Below are 24,374 nucleotides of genomic sequence, written 5' to 3' on the forward strand. Positions count from 1 at the left end.
AATAATAGCATATGGGCTGTTTGATTACAATGGACAGTACATCACACATGGTACACAGAGAAAAGGATATTGGTTGTTGTTATCCATGGGAGATTGGGCATTGATTTAGGGTGACTGATTCTGCAAAAGATGCAGGGCTTGTGTGTGTGTCTGTGTGAGTGTGATAATACATTGCTTGTCATTGGCTTAAGGAAATGAAAGAAGGTATAAATATGAGCCCAGTCTAGTATTGTTTATTATGTTCAGCATGACAAATGTTCAGAAAACCAAAGGAGCAAATTATGATGGTTGTTTTCTTCTTCTTCCAGCTGACAACAGTGTAGTAGATACCCTAGTATGGTGCATGTTTACTTAGAAGTAAATCCCAGTATGTCCAATAGGTTTTACTTTCAACCCAGGAGGCATTGTCCTTCTATCTTTAGCAGTAGCTGCCTCCATTGGCTTGTAACCTCCCAATGTTTTGTGATTGGCCCCTGCATCCGACAGCCATGATTGACTCAAGCCCCCACAACAGCCTCTTTGTGGTGGTGCTGTTTCCCCCCCCTCAGACAGGATTGGTGAGATGAGGACCCAAGGATTAGGGAGCAGGGTCCATTGAACTCACCAAAGCATCCTTTGGGATGAAGTTGTATGGGTCATGCTGCACATTATTAAGAACATTTCGTATACCTGATTTGCTGAACTGAACATAGACTTGCTCCAGAAGAATAGTCCGTATGTTATCTAAGACACTGTGCCTGTGCCCTCCAGAAACAACAAATTTCATGGGTGTAATGAGGGTTCATTCTTGAATAGAAAAATTAACAGGTCACAGATGGAGGTTCTAATTTGGATGGTAATGCAAAACCAATGATAGAAAAAGAGTGTATAGATTGAGGTGATTTTCTATAATGACATTAACACTGTCTTTTTTAATTTTGGTTTCAGCTCGCCATCACAATGGGTCTTTCTCAAAGAGTTATCCTGATCCTGGGGTATCTCCTGGCAGGTAACATTTCCATTGCAAAACATGATTGCTAGGCTTGGAATTATGCAGCATGTGAGATCCTTAGGATACTCTGTCCAAAGTGGTCAAAATCCAATTCTGTGCATGTTTACTTAGGAAGGTGTTCAACAGGACTCATTTCCAAGGCAGTATCTCTAGGATCGCACCCTGAAAATGCAATGACTTTTGACTTGAGAAGACCAATAGAAACAAATGGTGTATTTAATTTAAAGGACTAAGATCCAGTGATCAAAATCTACTTAGGATCCCCAGCCCCAAAGGACTCAGCCTTTTCTGCCCTGGCCTGGCCTGGTGGAATGCTCTTCCTGGTAACATCAGTGCCCTGCAGGACCATGGACAGTTCTGCGGGGGTTGTCAACAGAGCCGTTTCGTTGGGCCTATGGTTGAGGCCACGAAAATTAACTGAATTTTGCTGACCTCCCTACCTAATCACCTAATTGTATCTAATTAATTATTATCTGGCACCCCTTATTTTCCCCTCTGAGCAGGAGTCAGCCTAGGCAAATTCTGGATTTTAAACGCTATAATAACTTAAGATTTTGGTGACCTCTAGTCTAGAGTTCTGCAACTCACTCTGCGCAGGCCTATTCTAAAACAATTGCTCTGGTTACCAGTCAAATTCTGGATCAGGCTTAATGTCTTGGTAATTACTTTCAAGGCCATACACAATCTGGGCCCAGTATACCTGAGGAACCCACCTCTCTGCCTACACCCCTCAAAGAGCTATGCGCTCTACCCAACTGGGTAGTGATCCCTGGCCCCAAGGAAGTCCGCTTGACCTCAACCAGGGCCAGAGGCATCTCTATCCTGGTTCCCAACTGGTGGAATGAGCTCCCAGAGGAGATCAGGGCCTTAATGGAACTTAACCAGTTCAACAGGGCCTGCAAAAGGGAGCTCCTCTACCAGGCATTTGGTTGAGGTTTACCTCAGCCAAACAACATAAACTGGGCCTCTGAACTTCCCTCCCTTGAACCCATATGCTGACCAACCATGGGTCTGTTAGAATGTTTACTGTTTTTTGTTAGAATGTTATTTTCTCTGTTTATTGCTATTATTATTACTGTTACCTTTATTTGATATAATCACAGAGTTTGTTGTACTGTTCTTTTTTTCCTTCCGTATGAACTGCCCTGAGCCTTAAGGGAAGGCAGTATACAAATGTAATAAATAAATAAATATTTATATCATTGTATGTTTTTAGTTATATGTTAACCTCCCTGAGCCCCTGGGAAGGATGGAATATAAATATATGAATAAATGAAAATTAAAAAATGAAATTATATAAGAATCTATTGTTGCCCATAACTTAACCACTCCACCCCTGATCAACAGGCTGTATTTAAATCCTCAAACCAACCCCAGCACAAGATCTCTAGAACCAGTTCCATAAGCCTTATTTGCTTGGGTTGGAGGCACCAAGAAACAGAGGGAGCAAATAGCACACGTCTGGCTGACCTGTCATTTATGCCCCATATATGAAGAGTTCCGCTTAAGCAGGACTCACATTCCCATGTACATATTCCCTCTGTTGGTGGGATTTCACTAGTCACATGTTATTTTATGTATAATTTCAAAAAAATCAAACAAACGATGAGGCTGAATGTTCTGTGAAAAGCCCTCAGTTAATGAGTCTGACAGAGGGCCCTTAACCTACATGTCATGTAGGTTTACCAGCTCTGCAACTGAATTTCTCCGATTCTGTGGGTTGCAAATCCAGCATTCAACATGCAAAATGGATGTTCCATGCTCCACCTACCGCAAAACTATGGCCTCTACGTTAAACATTAGCTACTGTTTTAAATTGGCTGAATGTTATCTGTTCCCCCTCACATATTATGAAGTAACAAGGTTCACTTTTGTCTTCACAGGGCTGTGCCTTGCTTCCTGTCAGTCTTCACTTCCCACTATTTTCCCAAACAAGGAGGAAATGGTGGTACAGCTGAATTCTCCCTTCACCCTGAAATGCTCTGGAGAAAGTGAACTGAGTTGGCAACATCCGATATCTGACGGAAATGATACAATCGAGGTCCGAAGCGAAGAGAACAACAGCGGCCTATTTGTGAATTTGCTTGAAGTCACCAAGGCCTCAGCCACTCACACCGGATTATATGTTTGCTACTACAATCATTCTCAAGAAGAAGATGTGGAGGTGGAAGGGAAGGAGATCTACGTCTATGTGCCAGGTGAGTTCCTTGAGGAGGCTTATTTCTTTACCTAGAATATTTGTGTATTGGCTCTCCAGAGACCAGCTCAAGGCAGCTCATAATTAAAATGACAAAACAAAGCAATTGAAAAGAAGCCAGGACAAAAGAATGGCATTAAAAAAGAGCAGCCTAGAATGGATAGCTATTATAAAACAGTCTTTAGGCTAGAAGCAAACAATAAAAACAGCTTTTAAAAGATGGAACCCTTTAGTTAGAAGCCGGGGTCATAAGACAGGGAGCAATTGTCATAGTACAATTTGCATATAGTCCTAGTGTTTAATATCTTGTTTGCTGAAATGCCAGATTCCAATTAATCCCAAATTTTGTTGCTCCCACATGGCTAATCCAGACCAAATCTGGCTAGAGAAATGAGATAGGTAAGGATTTGCCCAACACAGGGTCAGAAAGTGCAGTGGGATAAATAGGGAAGGAATTTTGGAATTAAAAGAGAAAGGATCCCTAGCTGGTAAAGGCTTCTGCTGGTTCTGTGACTGAGTCACATGGGAACTGCATTGCAAAGTAGTTTTTGAGGGTGCTGGTGAACACCTTATGGTAGTTATAGCAGGAAGGCGTGAGGTGCTGTTCAGGTTCAAACAAAGGAGTCTTGATTTATGTTCTTTTGGAATAATCAGACAGTTGACTGCTTCATCTGGAATGCACATGAGGGGACTGTACCTTAAACCTGCTTGTATATCCAAAGTAGATGCATTCCCCAGACCTCTGACATCTGAAGGCTAAAGGATCCATAGGTCTCAGTTGGGGGGAGGGCATCACACAACATGTCACTCTGGGTAAACTCTATATGTACCCTAAAAAATGTCCTACACACTGTAGGACATATTAGTACAACCAGACAGGGTTTCCAGTTCCCCTAAAGGAGGTGGGGGTCCCTCACCACCAGGCCCCATCCCCCACAACCAGTCAGCTGGCCAATGGAGGGACTTATCAGGAGGAGGAAGGACCTGGCAAGGCTGCGAGGGATGTGACAACATCATTTCTGGCGTACACAGGAAGTGACATCATCACACTGGTGATGTCCATGTGACCCTTTGGTATTTGGGCAAAAATTCTACAGGAGAAGACATTTTTGCCATAGAGTTTTTTGCTGAGAGTCCTTTTTGTTCTATGAGAGTTTTTTTACTCTATGAGAGTAGGTTTCAAGTGGTGTTTCAAGAAATCATGGTATTCTCAGCGGAAGTTCTTTAATGCCATACAAATGTCCCTTGCCCACATGATCTGATCTGGTTGTAGTGCCTGTAGAGGCCTGATTTGTGGCAATCACCCCCCTTAAAATACAATTATAGCCCCGGCCTGTTCCTTGGGAATGTCAAGGTGTTTCTGAGGCTTCCCAGTGCTTCTGTCTCTTTAAAATCCTTCTCCCTCTGGTCTCATCAGTTTTGTGCTATTTTCTGCCAGATGGCTCTTATGAACAATTATCTGTGTGCACCAGCGAACTGACTTTGCAATGATCCCAAGTCATCGATTTTATTATTATTTTGCAACCAGGTTAGGATGATGATTAACAATGAAATAAAAATAATAATAGAAAAATGGCCAGTGACTTGGGATAATTACAAAGTGAGAAAAAATAGCCCCCCTGCTCAAAAGAGCTGAAGATTAACCATTAATTCATTAACTAGAAATCAAGCCCATTTTAATCTGGAATAAAATGGGCGCTAGATGGGCACGGCCTCCTGCCCCTGACTCCCAAAGGCTTCCGCAGCTGTGGGGCCGCAGAAGTCTTTATCCTCCTCCCCCCTCCGGCCGGCATAAGGGTACAGTGGGGACGGGGCTGGGGGGAAGCGGCCTACCTGTCTTGATGGGCGGCAGCGGGGCGGTCACGGCGGTAGCGGCTCAGGTGGGGGTGGCGGCGGCAGCGGCGGCGGCGGCTCGCTGGCGGTGGCGGTGGCCATTTTGGGCGGCTGGCTCGCTGGCAGCGGCGGCGGCTGGCTGGTAGGCTGCAGCGGCGTCCATTTTCGGCGGCGGCTGGGTGGCAGGCGGCGGCGGCGGGGGCTGGCTGGCGGCGGCGGCCGCGGCCATTTTCAGCCATTTTCGGCGGCGGCTGGCCGGCGGCGGCTGCTGGCTGTCGGCAGCGTCCATTTTCGGCGGCAGCTGGCTGTCGGCGGCGGCGGCGGCTGGCTGTCGGCGGCGGCGGCCATTTTGAGAGGTCCGTTGCTGGCGGGTGCTCCCTTGCCGGCGGCCTGACGGCTCGGGAGGCGCTTTGCGCCTCCCGAGCCGTCAGGCCGCCGGGCAGGGAGCACCCGCCAGCCGCGCTAAGCGCGGCTGGCGGGTGCTCCCTTGCAAGTGAAGCAGGGAATGGGGAGCCGCGCTTCGCGCGGCTCCCCATTGTCTGTTTGGGCCGGGATGGACACTTGGAGGGGCCAATCAGGAGCCGCTTCGCGGCTCCTGATTGGCCCCTCCGAGTTTTTATCCCGGACCGGTCCCGCCCTAACTCCTCCCCACTACCCCTTACTCCTTTATACAGTCCGTGGCGCCCGTGGCGCCACGGGCTGTTTACAGATGCTGGGAGAGAAGAAGTCGGCCTGGAAAAGGAATGAGGAGAATACACGGGTGGGGGGAAATAAAGAGAATGAGACCTTCGAAAGAGATTGACTACAGTAGTGCCTTGCTCTTGGGGGCAGACAGTACCAGATTTCTAAGGGGAATATAGTACTATAGTGATTGTTGTGTGGAACCTTATTTCACTTCTGCTTCCATCTTTGTTTGGAAAAGGTTTTTTTTTTTGGCAGTGTGGAAAATCTTCACCTGATGTCTCCTTCATTGGGGAGTGGCAGGGATGGGAAGGGAGAGAATCAAGTCTAGTGGATTTCAAAGGCAGCCTCTCTAGCACTGACAGTTCAAGGAGACTGAGATGGACGATCAGAAGTAGTCTGATCAGAAGTAGTCTGTAAGTCCTGCCCACTGAGCATGCCAGAAGACATTGAGTGGCAGCCGCCATGAAGGCAGCCAGCAACGGTGGCGGCAGCTGAGGAGGCTGGCCCAGTCTCAGGGGCGCCACCCACTGAGTCAGGGCCACTGCAGAGGAAGAGAAGGCTGGCCAAGCCATGGAGCTGGTGCCTGCAGAGGCTGGGACAGCTGCCGCGGCAGAGCAGGATAGCCAAGCCACGGAGCTGGCACCAGCAGAGCAGCCCAGCTCAGCCACAGCACCACAAGAGCCCTAATGGAGCCCCAAAGCAGCCAGCCGTGGGATGCCCAGCTGAGGCGAGGGAGGACTGCCAAACACAGAACATGTCACTTATGGAAGTAGCAAATCAGTTTTGCTCTACTGAGGTGTTTAAGTTCTCTCAAAGGGCTCCCTTGATGCCATAACCACACTCCAGGTCCATGCTCAGTGGAGCAGTAGGAGTAAAAGGGGAGGGACTGCATTGCATCAGTGCCATGATGTCATTTCCAAGGACACAGTCGGAAGTGACATCACAGCATCAGTTGGTATCAGTATCCACAATCTCTTCTTCCCATTGGAAAATAGCATATTATGATTATTGATTCTTTGTAACTAATTTATTATATATTTTGAGTTGTTACTGGAAGAAGGCCCAAAGCATACAGGGGATTCTGACAAGTGCAGAGCTGAGAAAAGCATTTCGCTGAGGAATGCTACACATTCTCAAGTTAAAGGAGCTTTTCTTTCCTTCCATCTGCTCAGTCTGTCCACAAGTGAATTAATATCTGAGTTAGATCCAGAGCACAGAGAAACCAGAGTGCCGTATACAGTTGACCCCGATCAGGCCTCTTTGTTTTTGCTTTGGTATTATTTTACACCTCAGGATTGACAGTATCACAGCTGACAATATGACAACAGGAGAGCCAGCGTAGTGTCGTGGTTAAGAGTGGCGGCTTCTAATCTGGAGAACCAGGTTTGATTCCTTACTCCTTCACATGTAGCCAGCTGGGTGACCTTGGGCTAGTCACAATTCTCTCCACCCCACCTCCCTCGCAGGATGTCTGTTGTGGAAAGAGGAAGGGAAGGCAATTGTGAGCTGCTTTGAGGCTCCTTCAGGCAGTGAAAAGTGGGGTATAAAACCAACTCTTCTTCTTTTACTGCCCAGTCAATCTGACTGCCTGATCCACTCGTCTCTAGCTCTAACCTTTCAAAATAGACAACGGGTTATACCCATGAATGAGATATCTTTTGAAACTGCAAAAATTGGCACCCCGTGTGTGTGTGGGTCTGCTTCATAAGCATCGCCTTGTCTGGCAAGCTGCTGTGGCTGGCCTGAGTATCCCTCCTGGTCTCTCTCAGTTCTCTCCCGCCACTCAGCTGAGCAGGGTCATCCCAGCAACGGCAATCTCTCTCAAGCTTCATGTTTCTTGTTTTTAACAGATCCAGCAGTCCCTTTTGTTCCGACGTCCCCTGAAGACGAAATCATTTTTGTCACCGATGAAGATGAGTCGTCCATCATCCCTTGCCGTACAAGCGATCGTAATGCTCAAGTGACTCTCCTGAATGGCGAAGGAAAAATCATCTATGCTTTTTATGACAGCAAACAGGGCTTCATTGGGAACTTCTCTGCGGGCTCCTATGAGTGCAAGACCACTGTTAAGGCAGTAGAGGTCTTCTCCAGTAAATTCATTGTTTATGTTTACAGAGGTACTCCTTTACATACTTTCTCAAGGGAAGGGTCAAGTAATGTAGCGATCCCCAACCTGTGGGCCACGGACCACATGTGGTCCTTCGACTAATTGGAGGTGGGCCCCGAAGGACGCCTTCACCCCTCCCCGGCCCTCTACTTCATCCCCCCCCCCCAGCCCTTTACCACACACTTCATTGTTGTGGCGTGTCTGTATCTTATTTTGAAGGGATGTTTAAACATTACCATAGCGATCAGAGAGCGCTAGGGCAGTGGTTGAGAGTAAACTACCCCCCCCCACCGGGCCTCAGTAAAAGGGGTTGAGTGGTCCCCGGTGATAAAAAGGTTAGGGACCACTGAAGTAATGAGCTTGACTCTTGTGCCCTGAAGGATGTAACTGGTGATGCTTTAGGGGAGGTAAGCATTGCTACATGCCAGGGGTGGCCAAACTGTGGGTTTCCAGATGTCCATGGACTACAATTCCCATGATCCCCTGCCAGCATGGCTCATGGGAATTGTAGTCCGTGGTCATCTGGAGACCCACAGTTTGGCTGCTCCTGCTATATATGCATTAGGAAAAGGACCTCTTTTGAGCCTGTTTCTATAATCAACAGAGTGGCTTGGGCCTACTGGGAAAGCAGCAAAGTCAGGTCACCCACCGACAAGGTAGAGGTCTTGAGGATTCCCCAGGCATAAAGAAAAATGTTTTTTTTTAATTAAATAAAAGGAGGGGAAATCATGCTCACCAGGTCTGAAACTGTTGTTTGAGGTGTTGCAATATGTTTAGCAGTTGAGTGACCATTTAAAAACAAGGCTCCTTGAGCCCTGAGAGTTTATAAAACCCTGGAGAGGAGATATCCATGTCTACGTTGGGGGGAAACCTCTTGCCCTCTTTGCTCCTGATTCCTTGTGAGCCTTTTGCTTATTTGTTGGACAAACTTCAAGGGTCAAGTGGTTGTTATGAAGGCAGAGGAAAACGCTGGGGTTTCTGCAGATTCAAAGGACCACTTTGGTGTGCTTAAATGTGTGTGTGTTTTTTTTTAAAAAAAACAATCTCCCAACCACCCCATTGGAACTGACTATGCTAGCTGCCCTCGGAACAAGCAACTAAAGTCACTTAAGTGTAGTAGGGACAGGCCATAGTATGGAATGTGAGCTGCTCAGTCCCTGAAAACCTGATAGGATCCTGGAAGGGGGGAGGATCTGGGTTGTCAAGAGGAAGTTTCAGAGTAATTTATCCCCCTACCTTGTGATCTCTCCTGGGCTTCCAACATGTGTGTAACTGTTGCATAAATTTATTCAGCCCAGATCGCTCCCCAGATGTTGGTGACCCCTTTTCTCAGCTATTCCTCATCACCAGGGTTATAGCTCATAGTTGACAAACTCACAGCTGTTTGCCACATGTGGAGAGGTTTAAGAGGTACTAGAGCAGAGCAGACTTTAAAAGTCATCACGGACCAATGAAGTAACTTTATTCTTCTTTCGTAATATGGAATACCTGAATGGAACTTTCTGAAAGGACCACTGGTTTATTGTTACAGACTTATTCCTTCCCCTCACTAAGACAAAGGGCCTTTTCGCACAGGGATCTTTGTTGCAAATTGTTTGCGGAATGAAAAATCGCCATTTAAAATAGTGGAATTCGTCGTTATGCATACCTGCCTTTGTAGTGGAATCAGTTGCGTTTTTTAGCGTTTCCCACAGGCTTCCGGTCTCGGCAGAAATCGCTAGAAAGGAAGCGCTATTGCCAAGCTCGTCCCGCCCCTGGCCGTCAAGCAGCCAATGGGCAGCCGTTAGCATGCTCCCAAACAGCCCCTTTCCCTTTAAGAAAGGTTTTTTAAAAAAAAAAACGACCCATAGCAACGAATCTAGGTAGATTCGTTGCTACGGAGAGACCCATCCAGCTGCCTAATGTGAGCTGTCGTTTGATTGTATGATCGTTTGCACGCTGCCTCGAGTGATAAAAAAAAATTCCCCCCCCCCCTCACGGTCCCGATTTTCGGCTGAATTTATTTGTAAAAAATAAAGGGACTTTATTTCAGCAAACGGGTTTTTCAGTGGTTTGTGCTTAGTGACTAAAGGTGAAGGACTGAAGCCAGGGAAGCCTCTAAACAGAAAGAGGCTCGCCGGTGCGTTTATCCCCGCTCGCTCGGAGAAAAAAAAATGGCGATCGCTTCGCCGGAAGTTTGGAGGAGAGAGCCAGGGGGAGGGACTTTGAAGAACCAGCAACAATGGTAATGCACAGGTCTTTAGCGCTACTGTTGCAGATTGGTTGCAGGAGTGTATCGCTATCCGGAGGGTGAATCCACTTTTCTGGATTCCCCTGAAAGCGCCACAACGAAGCGCTTTTTGCTGATTGGTTTCAGGATTGTTGCAGATTGTCTACGACGTCGTGGGTTATGGCAAATTAGTAGCGTTTCCAAATAGCAACCATTCTGCTACTTTGAAGCCGTGCGAAATGGCCCAAAGAATTGCCCTCAAAAATGACTAGGATCATAGCATTCAGAAAATCCTCTGTGATGTGCATTAAGATTTCTCAAACATTTCCTAATTCTCTCTCCCCCCCCCTTTTTTTTGTTTCCAGCTACTTCACAGCTTCCTGTTGAGATTGGGTCCCTCAAGACTGTGTATAAAACTGGAGAAGCTATTGATGTATCTTGTGTGGTCTTTGATAATGAACTGGTGAACTTAGAGTGGAGTTATCCAGGGAAAGTGGTAAATACCTCTTTTGTTCTTGAATAAATTACCGGAGAAAGCTTTGGGTGGGGTTTTTAAGTTGTTTTTAATTCCTGGAATCAAGACAGATGAATAGAGAAAAATTTCTTGTCACATATACTCAGTACCAAGACTTCATTGTGAGCAAACATATAGGGATTTACAAGAGTTTATGAGGAGATGAGGACCATATGAGGACAACAGGAAATGGGCCTATGGCTGTACAGTCATAACGCCCACTTTAACATGCAGTCTGGAAGACATAACAGAGCCAAAATTGAGTGTTCTTAAAGTCATCCACATGTTAATCCTCCTGCATGGCCCACAAATGACTTCAAGTCACAATCTGAGAATTTGGTTCTTCTCTTAGTTATGTTGGTTAAAGTGCTAGATAGGGACAAAGAAGACCATGTTTCAGGTCTCCCCAGTTGCAAAGCCTGGTCTTGAGCTGGTCACACTACAGCTTAGTTAACCCTCCTCACACAGTGGTTGCCAAGATAACATATGCTATTTCCATGTATTCTTCCCTCTGGTACCCAGTGGAAGGATGGAAAGAATTAGAATGTCCGCCAGAGCTGTCTCAGTAGAAAACCATGTCAAGAGAGAACAAATCCAAGTTGTCCTATTTGTACAAACTGAAGGCTTATTTCATATATATGATAAGGTCATACCAGTCCACTCAAGCACCGGAAAGATTTTGTCCAGTCATTATTGCTGGGAAAGTCTCATTTTCTCACAGTTTGCTCAGGACTCTCTCAGCCCCACTTACCTCGCGAGTGATGGGGAGAGGAAGGGAAAGTGATTGTAACCTGTTATGAGACTCCTTAAAGCAGAGAAGCAGGGTATAAAAACAACTTCTTCTGGCCATTAGATCTCAGCTAGAGATCTGGAACTGTGCTGTCCCTGAAGTGTGCAGAGGAGCAGAGAAGGGTTTTTCAGAGGGCCAGATTATTTGCTGCATTGCTAACTTGTTTAACAAAGATTTATTTTGCTGCTTTTCTAAATGCAGAAGAACAAAGGCACAATCAAAGTTGAAGACATCAAAAGCCCCTCCCAGAAGCTGGTGTATACCTTGAATATCCCAAATGCTTCAGTAGAAGACACGGGAAATTATGAATGTGCTGCCCAACATGTGATCAATGATGTTACAAAAACTCAGAAAATAGTAATCACCGTTTATGGTACCACTTGTTTCTTGTTGACACACGATTCCCAGTTTATCAAGACAATGGCTCATTATTGAGAGATACTTATGGAAACATTTGTTGTTCCACAGAAAAAGGGTTCATTCGCTTGGAGCCTCATTTCAGACTCCTGGAAGATGTCAATCTACACGGAGTTAAGAACTTCATACTTGATGTCTATGCATACCCAGCTCCCAAAATGCTCTGGCTGAAGAACAATGGGACTCTGATTGAAAACCTCACGGAAATTGTCACCAGTTCCAAGCAGATGAATGAAACAAGGTAAGGAATGCTTGCGAAGGAATCTGTAGAGCAGGGGTAGTCAAACTGCGGCCCTCCAGATGTCCATGGACTACAATTCCCAGGAGCCCCTGCCAGCGAATGCTGGCAGGGGCTCCTGGGAATTGTAGTCCGTGGACATCTGGAGGGCCGCAGTTTGACTATCCCTGCTGTAGAGGTTTTGGCCATTCTGTTCTCTGAATCAAAACCTTGGGCCTCAGTTCACTAAAATCCGGTATTGGGAATTGAGTGGGGGCAAGAGAATACTACAGCTCTTGTCCCCCCCCCCAAACTAAGAATGGTGTAGGCTCTTTTGTCTAATCTTTCTTTGGGGTTTATTTTTTTATTTTTATTTAGATTTTTATACTGCCCAATTCACACTGCCAGTGTAAACAGCTTTATACAATCTTTCTTTCTTGAGAGAAAATAATGAGGATGGTAGACCTTTGAGGAAGGCTAAGTGTCAAATTCCATGTTGATGTCAAATTCCATGTTCCTGAGCCAACCGAGGAAGAGCAGAATTCAAAAATAAAATAAAAATAATTATATATATCCATTATAAAAGACTTCCCCCCTTTCCAGAGGTACTCACTCAGGCTGCTGTTTCAACCAGGAGGACGGTTCAGCCCTTTCTTTCCCTGCTGTCTTCCCTTTGAATGACTGCTTCTGCCTTCTTTGCGTGAATCTCCTATCCTTTCCTCAGTAGGGTGCAAGCGGTAGGAGGGCATTCCTTCTTTCCTGAAAGAATCAGGGAATGCCACTGTTAAAGACTTCCCTCCATTCACCTCTTGGAAAAAGCAGCCCCAATTGGAAAATAAAAGGAAGCCTTTCAAAAGGAATGCAGAAGAAAACCTGTGGTTTAGCAGAGCAGCCTAATACAGCCAATGTTCTCAAGCTTGTTTTGGAGGAAAGCCATAACCCTTCACCTGGCCAAAATGGATAAATGTTTGTAGGGGAGGCATGCGTCTATAAAGTGTTCATGTGTTCCAGTCACAGATATTGATTGTTCTTTCCTTTGGAAACTCTGCAACTCTTTGTGAGATGCCTCTGGACTGATTCTCCCCTGTCTTTGAGCATGATTTTTGGCTTATTACCTCCATGTGTCATATCTCACTAGCTGAACAGAGCTTGTATGGCTGTTTCTCTACCTTTCTAGTGCCATTTCAAGGTATTTTGTCCCCTCAAGGAAAGGAAAAGGTTGCCCTTATTCTGTGACCAGCCCACCATGTGTCTAGAGCCACCGGCAGCCAGCTGGGTAACCCTGGGCTAGTCACTGTTGTCTTAGGGCTGTTCTCACAGAGCAGTTATATTAGAGCTCTCTCAGCCCCACTTACCTCACAGGGTGTCCGTTGTAGGGAGAGGAAGGGTAAGGGACTTCTTTGGGAGTGAAAAGTATATAAAAAACAGCTTTTCTTTCTTCTAGTCATTAGATTCGTCCTTTTCTTTCAGATAACAACCCTCCTCACTAACAATACCCTTTTCTCAATATTGGGCTAATGTCCTCTCCAAAGGTGTGTTTGATGGACAAAGGCTGAAACTTCAAAATGGTGACATTTCATTGTAGTGAGTCTTTCCTTAGACGCCTTCTGGATTCCAATAAGGCTCTTAGTTTTGCCTAGAAGGAGACTTCTGTGATATTTTGCAAGACTCAATGCAGGGTTTTATCTTCATAGGTACCAAAGTGTATTAAAACTAATTCGTGCCAAGGAAGAAGACAATGGAAATTATACTGTTATAGTACAGAATGAAGATGAACTTCAAAAATACACTTTCTCTCTGTTTGTACAAGGTAAGGCTATACAATGGCTACAATCCATGCTCATTTACAATAGAGAGGCAGAAGTGGAACTGATATTATGGAATTTGGAGTATGTTTAAACAGGCCACAATCCATTGGGTAGCAATAGGTTTGCCAGGTCCTCCCTGGGAGGTACGGGTTAGATCAAGATCAAGTTGCCAGATCAAGTTTGGGAAGCTCCTGAGGATTTGGGGATGGAGCCTGGGGACGACAGGGACCTCAGTGGGGTACAATGCAACAGATTCTATGCTCCCAAGCCTCCATTTTCTCCAGGGAAACTGGTCTCTGTAGTCTAAAATGTAATTCCACAAGATCCCCAGGTCCCATCTGGAGCCTGGAATCTTTGACTAGCAACCAAATGTAGTTTATTGAGTTATGTTGGGCACAATGCTAGACTCAGATCAGAAAAAAACTCACCTTGCACGTCCATTGCCTTCAGTGCATATACTGTGTGTGTGTGTGTGTGGTGGGGCTAACTCTGCTTAGAATTGCACTTGGGGTCACCTTCAGCCACTGTCACCTGCCTCACAGAGTTGTTGAGAGGCTAAAACACCTGCACAGGAATCTGGCCCTTGGTCCAAGTCTAACTCTCTCCCTGCTCTATCATGCTGATTCTCAGTGGGATTGAAAAGAGGTTGCATGTCGAACACTCACATGTGAGAATAATTTACTGCGCATGGGAAGCTAGTAGATCAGGGGAAAGGGTGAGCTAGAACCCTTGAACACAAGATCCACTTGTACATCTAGTTTTCTCTGTGCAGGGAGCTTTTTGCATGAAGTAGCACTTACTCATGTGATTTCCTTTCACCGCCACCTGTAGTCTGTAACAATTCAGTCCAGGAACAGTTTTGTCATTCCTTTTGTGTACATTAGACCAAAACATGTGCACAGTTGCAGCCTAAGTGATAGAATTAGATTATTTCTTCTACAGATCCATGACTGTTTTCAGCGTTTGTATTATCTCAAGAGGCAGCATGCGATTCAAACAATACTTACACCCAATCACCTAGGAGCAAATTCATTGTCCATGGATGGAAGTGGTTTCAACCCCAGATGTTGTTGTGCTTAGACATCTGTTGTGCCTGGCTGGCAGAAATTGTTCCCTCCACATGAATTTAATTTGGAAAGGGGAAGGAGTGCAGAAAAGGAGTAGAGAATTGTAGCACAAGATGGATGACGAGCGGAGAAATGATGTCAGCCAACATTTTCCAGGGCTTTTTTCAAAATAAGATTTTTGGGGGGAGGGTGAGAAGGGAGGAATCCCTACAGATGCCTGCTGCTGTCATCTGTTCTCTTTGTTTAGTGTGTTTGCACTTTGTTGTTCTCCAAGCAGCTCAGAGTGCCTTCCCTATGATTTGTAAGCAGGGTCTTATCCAGGCCACTTTTGGCATAAGGGTCATGTGCCTTCAGACTACTCCATTGTGGCTGATTGAGAATAAGACAAGATTTCCTCATGTCTGGTCTCCAGCCTGTGAAGATTTCCCAAGAGTTGGAGGCTGCCCCCAAGACCACTAGTCTACCACATGGGAAATATGGGGAAGTTTTTCACTTCTTAAATTGGTGCTCCAGGACATGTAACCAAATGAACCAGTAATTAATGTTCCTCCCCACCTGGTTACAAACACATTATCTTGCCAAGACAATACAAATGACCACCCAACTATGTGAGCAATGTAGGACAACAGGAAAGACCTTAAATTTCATTGCACGTTTCCATGACAGTTCCAGTTATTTAACTTACTCAAAAACTTCAAAAACTTTTGATGTCCTAAGGAATGATGGAAGCTGCCAGTCATCCGCTAGTGATTGGTCTCTTTAGCGCAGCAGAGGCCTCGTAAATTCATCCTGAGGTATTCCATTCCAGTTCCAGCTCTAATTCAGGACCTGGTGGATATTCATCAAGGCTCAGCTGTGCAGACGGTGAAATGCTTGGCAAAAGGGACACCCTTCCCAGATGTGGAATGGCTGGTTTGCAAGGACATTAAAAGGTAAGACTGTTCAAAGCTCCTCTTCTGGGAATAGCACCAGCTTTATGGTGTGATCCAAATCCTTTGTGAATTTTTAACTGGAATAATCTGACTTCAACGAACAAAATTCCTCTTCTGATTATAATGGATACGGTTGTGTTCTTAATGGGTGGTATTATTTACGTCCAACTAGTTGTAAATAGTTTTTTTAATTGAACAGTTCTTAATAATCTCTCAGCAGTTGGGTAATATCCTTATCAAAACCAGTTTATGCTTGGTGGAAGGAAACTACAGCTAGAAGGGTCTCAAGGCCATGGATCCACAGAACTGCTTTCATGGACACAATGATTTCCACTTACAGAGCACAACTTTCTCACCTCCCACCATTAGCATTGTCCAACCTTTGCTGGCAACCCCTGGGAACTTCTGGTGGGGGGCAGAGACTCATAAAACTAGTGGCACTTGATTCCTCAATATCGCTTCCAGTCACTTCCCAAGAGATGTCACAGGTTTATGGGGCACTCTAGCCATTTCTCTGTGGTTTTGACCAGGGATTTTCACCCAAAGTTCTTGAGAACCCTGAGGTTATGTGAGATCTCCCTAGAGATTACATGGCCTTTCCCAGAAGTTTGGATGTCTGCTGACATCATTAGATGTCATTGGAGACCACTTCCCCTGTTGCTCTACATGCCAAGTCACTTTCTCCACAATGGAAACAGTAAACGATTGGTTGATTGGCTGGCTCCTGCATCTTCCTTCTGCATCCACTTCTTTGAAAGGGCATGACACCACTTCTGGGTTACTTGAAGCACAAAAAAACAAAACAAAACAAAAAATAAACTAAACCATTTTAGGCATTCCTCCATAGTCAAAAGGTTGAAAAAAAGGTGGGTTACATTCATAGAGTATCATCCAATGTCATGATATCCAGGTACATGAATGGAAGTAATGTTGTGGTACAGTTGGTTCCCCCCTTTGCCCAGGGGGTGGAGGTGGGTTGGGAAGTTGCCTGGTAACTGGGCAAAGCTACCTGCTACCCGTTACAGCCCCAAATGTCCCCATGCTGCTCCTGTTCGGGGGGGGGGATTTTGGGGGGGCTGCAGCAGGAAGGAGAAGGTGAGAAAATCACACTGCATGGGTAGAAAGCATTCCACCTATGGAAATGCTTCATTGGATCCAAGTCCAGATATGGCTACAGTGGAAACATTGTTCTGACTCCTGGTAATCTTTGTTAAGGCTTTGAGAACAGCCTGTAATAAGGACTGAGAAACTTGTGAAACCTTCCGAGAGGGAGAAATGTGATGTTTCATAAGAAATCTGCTCTTATATACAGAAAGTAGCTCGATGTGGTTTCTTGTAATCATGTTCATGACAATCCTCACTCTATTTGCGCTTGCTCATCTCCAGATGCAGCAATGAGAGCTCATGGACACTTCTGACTAACAATATCTCAGACATTACTATGGATACTCACCTTGATGAGAAAAACGCAGTTGAGAGCCAGGTGACCTTTCAGAAAGTGGAAGAAACACTGGCCGTTCGATGCATGGCAAGGAACGACCTTGGTACCGTTACGCGAGAATTGAAACTTGTGGCACCTAGTAAGTTAACTTGATAACTTTGAGAGCAAGCCTAAGTGGGCCTACTCAGAAGTAGAGCCCACTTTACTTAGTAGGGCAGAAGTGGCCAAACTGGCTTTCCAGATGTCCATGAACTTCAATTACCATGACCCCCTTCCATGGACATCTGGAGAGTCACAGTTTGGCCATCCCTGTAGTAGGGCATTAATTCCCAGGAAAGCATTCTTAGCCTTATGTACATTTTAGGACTGCTATTGTCATCTCCTCCAGATCCAAGCCTGTTTTGAAATGATGTATGCATCTGAATGTAATAACCATTATCTTAAGCCGCTTTGAGACTCCTTTTGGCAGTGAAAAGCAGGGTCTAAAACACCAACTCTTCTTCTTAAAAATACAGCTTTAAAAATAAACTGGATCAAAAGCCATATAGCATGATACTTCTGGTGTGGATTTAGAAGGTTTGGAAGTGATCTGTAAACAATATATTGCATAGATCATTGAGCTTCTTTATACTGAACTCATTATTAATATTAATATAGGAAAAAGCAGACCAAAGCAATGTTCACAATGTATCAATATACTGACCTGAATAAACTGCAGTTGCCTATTTGTTGCTCTGAATGATCACTGTTTTATAACTAGGTTTCTTAACTCGTTCACAAGGTTTCCTTCCTCTTTTCTGTGCATAAAAATATTGTGGATTAAGGATTTATTTGGCTGCTCAAATCTCTGAAAGATTATGCTACTATAATAGGGCCATCCCAAGTAGCTACACCCTTCTATGCTCATTGACCTCAGAAGGGAGGGGGTAACTGTTAATGATTGCACGTTCCATGCCCCAAAAATATTTAGTACAATAGCTGGAATAGCTGGAGAGTTATGCAAAGTATTGGGGCTGGTGTTATTTCCTGCCATGTCTCCTCCACGAATCTGTGATTTTCTACAGCTTTCCGCTGCGGGGGAAGAGAGGAACTAGTGGTATCACATGGGTCTTTAATCTCAAGAAGAGCAGGAAGTAGCAGATGCTAATTAAAAGATGAATACAAGCCAATAAGAGCTGAGCCCTTGTAAGTCCCTTTGAGAACTTAAGCTCAAGCTTATCTTCACTTTAGGATGAATGGGTTGGATCTAGGGTTGCCAGCTGAGTGTTGGCAACTGGCCAGAGATTCTGGGAGTGGGGCAATGAAACTGTCATTGCACTGATGCTGTGACATCACTTCTGGGTTGGCACTGCATTCGTGTGGCACTTATTTCCTTCCTCATTCTCCTCCTGCTGCTCCACAGAGGTTCTGAGGTGTCAAGTAAGACCTCTTGTCTTCTGCTGAAATGGGAGACCCAGCATCCCTTGTTGGATTCCTTAGATCTTCTCTGCTGACCGTAGTGCCTTCATTCAGTACAATGTCCTTTCACTTGGCTCAGGAGGCTCTACATCAAGGAAAGGTGTCTTCTGGCAGAGGGAGGCACCAAAATCACTGGAACAGATGTGTCCATGGGATTCAAACCAAAGAGACTCAAAGCCCCTTAATGTTGTCATCTCCTTTTTAAAACAGAGATGAACATCTCCAGTTATAAAACAAAGTATATAAACAAGAATGAACATGGATATAGGCATGATTCTCTGAGAGTTTTCATTCCAGCATATTTCTTTGGTTTTGAGCTCATGAGACTTATACCTCAACGTTATTTAATAGTAAGACTTTCTTTGAGCTAAGTAATTCCTGAAGGCTCATTCTTGCTGGTTTTCTTTCAAGACATCTGTTAGCAGCTTGTTCAGTGACCATGTTCTTTAAAAGAAAAGCCAACAGAGATCCTGCTTACCTTTCTTCTTATTTTAAAAAAAATGATGTTGGCATTGCTCTTGTATCATTAAGGCAAATTCCCATCCATCTGCTGAAGATGAAAAACCTAAGTCATGTCTTTCCTTTTTCCTACAGCTTTAAGATCTGAACTGACGGTGGCTGCTGCAGTCCTTGTGCTGCTAGTGATTGTAATCATTTCATTGATCGTCCTGGTCATCATATGGAAACAGGTACTTTAAGGACAAGCTTCTTTCAGTCAGGGGCCATTCTCTTATTCGGGAGGGATGGAGCTAACATTTGGCATATGGTGGTTTGTTTGTTTCTTTGCACTGCAGAAGCCAAGATATGAAATAAGATGGCGAGTCATCGAGTCCATCAGTCCTGATGGCCATGAGTACATTTACGTGGATCCCATGCAGCTGCCCTATGACTCAAGATGGGAGTTTCCCAGGGATGGATTAGTGCTGGGTAAGGACCATAAGGTGTCTCCTCCATTTGCAGAAAAAGGATTCTCCCTCATTGCATATGAATCTACCATACAACCCTACCATACAACCTTTCAAAGCCGTTGACCGATGAATTTCAATGGGTGCAGCTCTGCTTATTTTGCAGGGTTGGACCGTGCTATCAGAATACATGGTGCTTTACAGAATGACATAAGAAAAAGACCGATCTGAACTCTGATAAAGAGGGGACTAAAGGGAGAGGAGGAAATAGAGAAGCCTGAATAATACTGACCAAAAGCCAATGGTGGGATCTGTTAAAAGCTACATTCTTTTAAGGAGATGTGACACATCGAAATGCAGTTCTGGTGAATCCAGTTTGACCCACATTACAGTTGGGACTTTGACCCCAGCTGGGTCATCTGCCCTCATCTTATGAAAATATATTTTGCCTTATGCCATTGGTTCAGGGATACTACACAGCACTGCACTGCATTACACTACACTATATTACACTACGCCAATCCCCAGAGTAACAAAAACTGGGAATTCTCCATGTAAACAGAAAGATACTATGTTGCAGATTAACGGAAGAAGAAAAAAGTCCTGGCTTGATGAGCATGTGTTGCATTCCAGTCATGGAATATTGCCTGGGGGGGGGCGGGATCTGGCTGCCTGCTGAGCACTGACAACTGGCTGGAGGCTCTGGTGGCTTGGATGCCTTGAGAGCTTGAAGAATGCATAAGGAATGTGTGTATGACTTGCATGATGGTCTTCTCTGCCTCGAATATTCTGTTCCCACTCCACTTAGAATGTTGCTGCTTGCCAAAAGAATTTTAGCCTTTTTTGCCCGCACTGTTACCTCAAATAGAAACAGTTTGGGGAAGGCACTATTTGGCTTGTTGCAGAAGAGAATATGGCCATGAGGTTTTCTTCAACAACTCCAAATTCCAAATAACTCATTTCTGTCTGGAGTAATAGTGAAGGTGACAGCGTGGTGGTGGTGAAAATATCCCGTGCATGCTATTGCAGTCCCCAGTAATATATGAGTGTGTCTGAGCTTACAGGTTGGGCCTGAAGTCCCCAGCATCTTGTACTCTGTGAATTCCGTCCCATGGACAAACATAGCACACCACTAGGAAATTATGAACATGTTGACGCTAAAAAGTACCTCACCCTTGTCTTCCACATCCTTCTCTTCCCATCAGTAATTTTTGTTGGCAGAGTTTAAATATGCAAAGACAGCAGAGCATAAGGCTGCTTGTGGGAATAAAATAGTTTTATTTAGAAGAGAAACAATTTTGTATGGAAGGCGAGGGGGTGGGGAGAGAGAGACACCTAACTAACTGTCTATTGCTCTGCATTCATTCTGTCTGTTGTGGAGGGAAGCAGGGAGGAAGAGTGTTCAAAGCAGCAGGAAGTCTCTTATTGTCCATTTATGCACTGGGAACTTCACTGCCCCAGCTCCCATGCAGGAACACAAATTGGGGGCAGATGAGGTGCACCGGGCCAAATGCTCCCCCTTGTGGGTGCAGGAAGAGGTGGGGCAACCTGCCATGACTAAAACTCCAGCCTGCAGCCCGGCATGAAACCTCCAGTGCATAAACGGTCATTGAGCCAATCATGACACTGGAGGAGAATGTTCGAAAAACATCAGGAAGTTCCCATTCTAACTATGATAAATGCACATCTCCCCTGTAGGATATTGATGTGTTTTTTAAATCATGCACACTACAGAGCTTGCATATTCCAACAATTTTAACAGTGCTATATTTATCTAACAGAATGTACACAAGAAAAATATTTCTTGGATGTGTCATTACACATATTTCTCCTTTGGATATAAAAGGAGATGATTCCAGTAATAAAGAAACATTTGTGGTTTACTCTCCAACACATATATTGGAAGGATTATGGGTCAGGAAAAACAGAACTTAATTAAAGCCATTGGTTTAAGAGGAAATCAAATTGGACTGTGATCTGGATTTAATTATGTACATGAAACAGTAATTAAAACCAAGGATGAGGTGGTGATGGCCCTGTCTTTCTGACTCACTAGCACGAGTTTTCAAGTAAACTTTAAAACACTCTCATTTACGAGTATATGCATGAGTAACGTGCAACTTCAGTTCTGTTGAATGTGCACAACATTTTGTTGACGTACCAAATATTCCCTGAGGATACTAATCTATTAAAAGAATGATTTCCAGTTAGAGAAGATGACTTCAGTTTTAGCTCAGTATGGTAACTGGAAGCTCCATTATTTAGCTTTGTAATCTGGAGCAGCTTGATTTGTATTAGCATTTCAAATGGTAAAGTCCTTCTGCACTTCACCATAGCTTAAAACAGACACCATAGAAGACAGTAGGGCTTTTATTGCAGATCTTGGTATATAGAACAGCAATTCTTAATTATTAATGATTTTCAGAATACATTTTTTTGGGGGGGGGTGACTGCTCCAGTGATATCTTTTTTTGGCATAGTTTTTTTTAAAATAGTTTTTATCATAGTTTGCAATCTACCTTGAGTCTCAGTGAAACCTTTTATACACTGGTGTTTTCCCACACCTTTGCTGGGCATGTCCCTTCGGTTTGCTTCTCTGTTATGGATTTTCCCTGGCTTTCACCTTGTATATCTGTTTGGTTTTATCTTCCCTTCTACATTTATGTTCCTCGCTTCAGCACTCAGTTCACTTTCCTGTCACTATTTCCCCAGCTTTTCTAAGCATGGTTTTATGGTGGTTTTCACCTTTCTTTGCTCCCACGCCATAGGTAATTCAAAAGCTTAAACATTCCCTCAGATTGCCCTTTCCCCATGATTGGAAGTTACTTCTTCATTGTCCACATTGAGGTCCTTCCTCCCAATATTCACCTTCCGCCACCCTTCCCCCTTCCTTGGTGCTTCCTTGGTATTTTTTAACAAGTGGGGTGAGTTCAGCAATATATGATTTAATCACTAAACCTGGACTGCTGTTTATAAAAGCCCACAAAGGAGCTGATCCTGTGGGGAGAACTTTTCCTGCAGCCTCTGCAGGGGTGCAGACAGCCTGACAGAGCCTCCAAAGGGGCCAGTCCTGTGGTGAGAACTCTCCCTACAGGCTTGACAGGTCTACATTTTTGGGTTGCAACTGCACAATAAATACACTAGAGAAAAAAGAATGGTGCATAAAGACAGGTACTGCACTTGACTGCTGGGAAAATTTGCAGTAAGAGGTTCATGCAGTAAAAGGCTGAGAAAGGTAATCTAATCCTCATTGCCATAATTTGTCCTTTTAAGAAATGGTCACTTATACATTAGCAAACAGCCCCCAAAGTACCAACTACTTATATGGCTGAGTCACATGATACAAAGTCATCATGATGGCCATGAGGACTTGGTATCGTGTGAATGTTTTATTTTATTTATTTAACTAGGAGCTAATCCTGTTGCATTCAGGAATACAACAGGCACTAGATTTGGGGGTGGGGGGGTGGGAGTGGAAGAACTCTGCAAGAGGCCTCTCTCCCCCCCCAGGACAAGGAAAGGCTGCAGGCAGCCATTAGGGAACTCACCAGCAAGGGCAGCTCTCACACAGCAGGGATCTGCAGCCTCTGAGCCTCTGAGGGAAGTGGAAGGAGGAGGGGGTGGTCAGGGGTGGGGGGTGAAAGGCAATTGGCTGGCTGCTGGACAGATAGGCAGGTTGGTTGGAGGAGAAGGCACTCGGGGGTGGGACAGCTGCCCTGGGTGGGTGTTAAGTGCTGAGTGGCACTTAAGCCATGAGACATGCTCCTTCTCCAAGGCCTTAACAGAAATATATTATGGGGAACAGATTTTTAAGCTGGCTCAGAGCGGCACACATTCTCTGAATTTTCCCCAATAAACAGAAAAGCATGCAGGGCATCAGTCAACCCAAACATTCTACCCTAGTTGCACTTTGAGGGGGGCAGAATTAAGCTGAGTGCATAGAGAACTGGACATTCAACTCCGTCCATTTAGAATGCTTTCACAAGCATATTAGTGAACAATGTTTACAAAGTGCAGACATGTAAAGTTTTCTTTCTACATACAGAAAAAGGTCATTGAGTACAAAACAATCCCATAACTCATTCCTTTTATGCTTTTTCATGGTGTTCCCTGAAGTGAAGGAAGAGATTTGAGTATTGTAACTACTGGACAGTGAAAGGGCCCAGTTAACCTCTGAAGAAGGGGTGACAGAGTTCTTGGACTGCACTGCTTGGAATTGCCGGAGGAGAGAAAGCAGATGCTTCCCAACAGCAATCATTCCTTACACCCACGAAGTCAGTGTATTAAGAGAGAAAACACTGCAAGAAGGATCTTGACAAGTTGGAGTTGTTCAGAGAAGGGTGACTAGGATGGTTGAGGGGCTGGAACCCATCCCTTGCGAGGAGAGGCTGAGAGAGTTGGAAATGTGTATTTTGGAGAAGAGGGAGGCAAGGGGTGACATGATAGCTGTACTTTGCTCCATAAAAGGTAGACCTGTTGAAGAGGGGTCCAACTTGTTTACTGCATCTTTAGAGACAAGCAATGGGTTCAAATTATGGGGAAGGAGGTTCCACTTAAATACTAGAAAACAATTTCTGATGGTGAGGGCTGTTGGTGGATGGAATATGCTGCCTTGGAGGGTGGTGGAGTCTCCTTTGTTGGAAGTTTTTTGGAGGAGATTGACTGAGTGCTTGTCAGGAGGGTATGTTTTTTAAGTCCCTGAGAAGGGTGTGTGTGCTGGACTGGATGGCCCTTTGTGGTCTCTTCCAGCTCTGTGTGATTCTGATTTCTTCCCTCTGCCACATAGCTTTTGATATGATGGGAT

The 24,374-nt window shown here is 44.8% G+C and overlaps 1 protein-coding gene across 3 annotated transcripts in view; it reads left to right on the forward strand.

Annotated features, from left to right (window-relative positions):
* PDGFRA (platelet derived growth factor receptor alpha) overlaps positions 1 to 24,374 on the forward strand; it is a 59,877-nt gene that overhangs the window by 15,938 nt on the left and 19,565 nt on the right. For all 3 annotated transcript variants that reach the window (XM_077301972.1, XM_077301973.1, XM_077301974.1), the window contains 11 exons: positions 928 to 988; positions 2,875 to 3,189; positions 7,556 to 7,822; positions 10,387 to 10,517; positions 11,527 to 11,698; positions 11,794 to 11,983; positions 13,654 to 13,769; positions 15,643 to 15,766; positions 17,153 to 17,346; positions 19,260 to 19,354; positions 19,460 to 19,592. In XM_077301972.1, coding sequence (XP_077158087.1) covers positions 928 to 988; positions 2,875 to 3,189; positions 7,556 to 7,822; positions 10,387 to 10,517; positions 11,527 to 11,698; positions 11,794 to 11,983; positions 13,654 to 13,769; positions 15,643 to 15,766; positions 17,153 to 17,346; positions 19,260 to 19,354; positions 19,460 to 19,592 — 1,798 coding nt within the window. The remainder of the gene's footprint in view (positions 1 to 927; positions 989 to 2,874; positions 3,190 to 7,555; positions 7,823 to 10,386; positions 10,518 to 11,526; positions 11,699 to 11,793; positions 11,984 to 13,653; positions 13,770 to 15,642; positions 15,767 to 17,152; positions 17,347 to 19,259; positions 19,355 to 19,459; positions 19,593 to 24,374) is intronic.

Source organism: Paroedura picta, chromosome 10, assembly GCF_049243985.1.
Source record: "Paroedura picta isolate Pp20150507F chromosome 10, Ppicta_v3.0, whole genome shotgun sequence".
NCBI lineage: Eukaryota > Metazoa > Chordata > Lepidosauria > Squamata > Gekkonidae > Paroedura > Paroedura picta.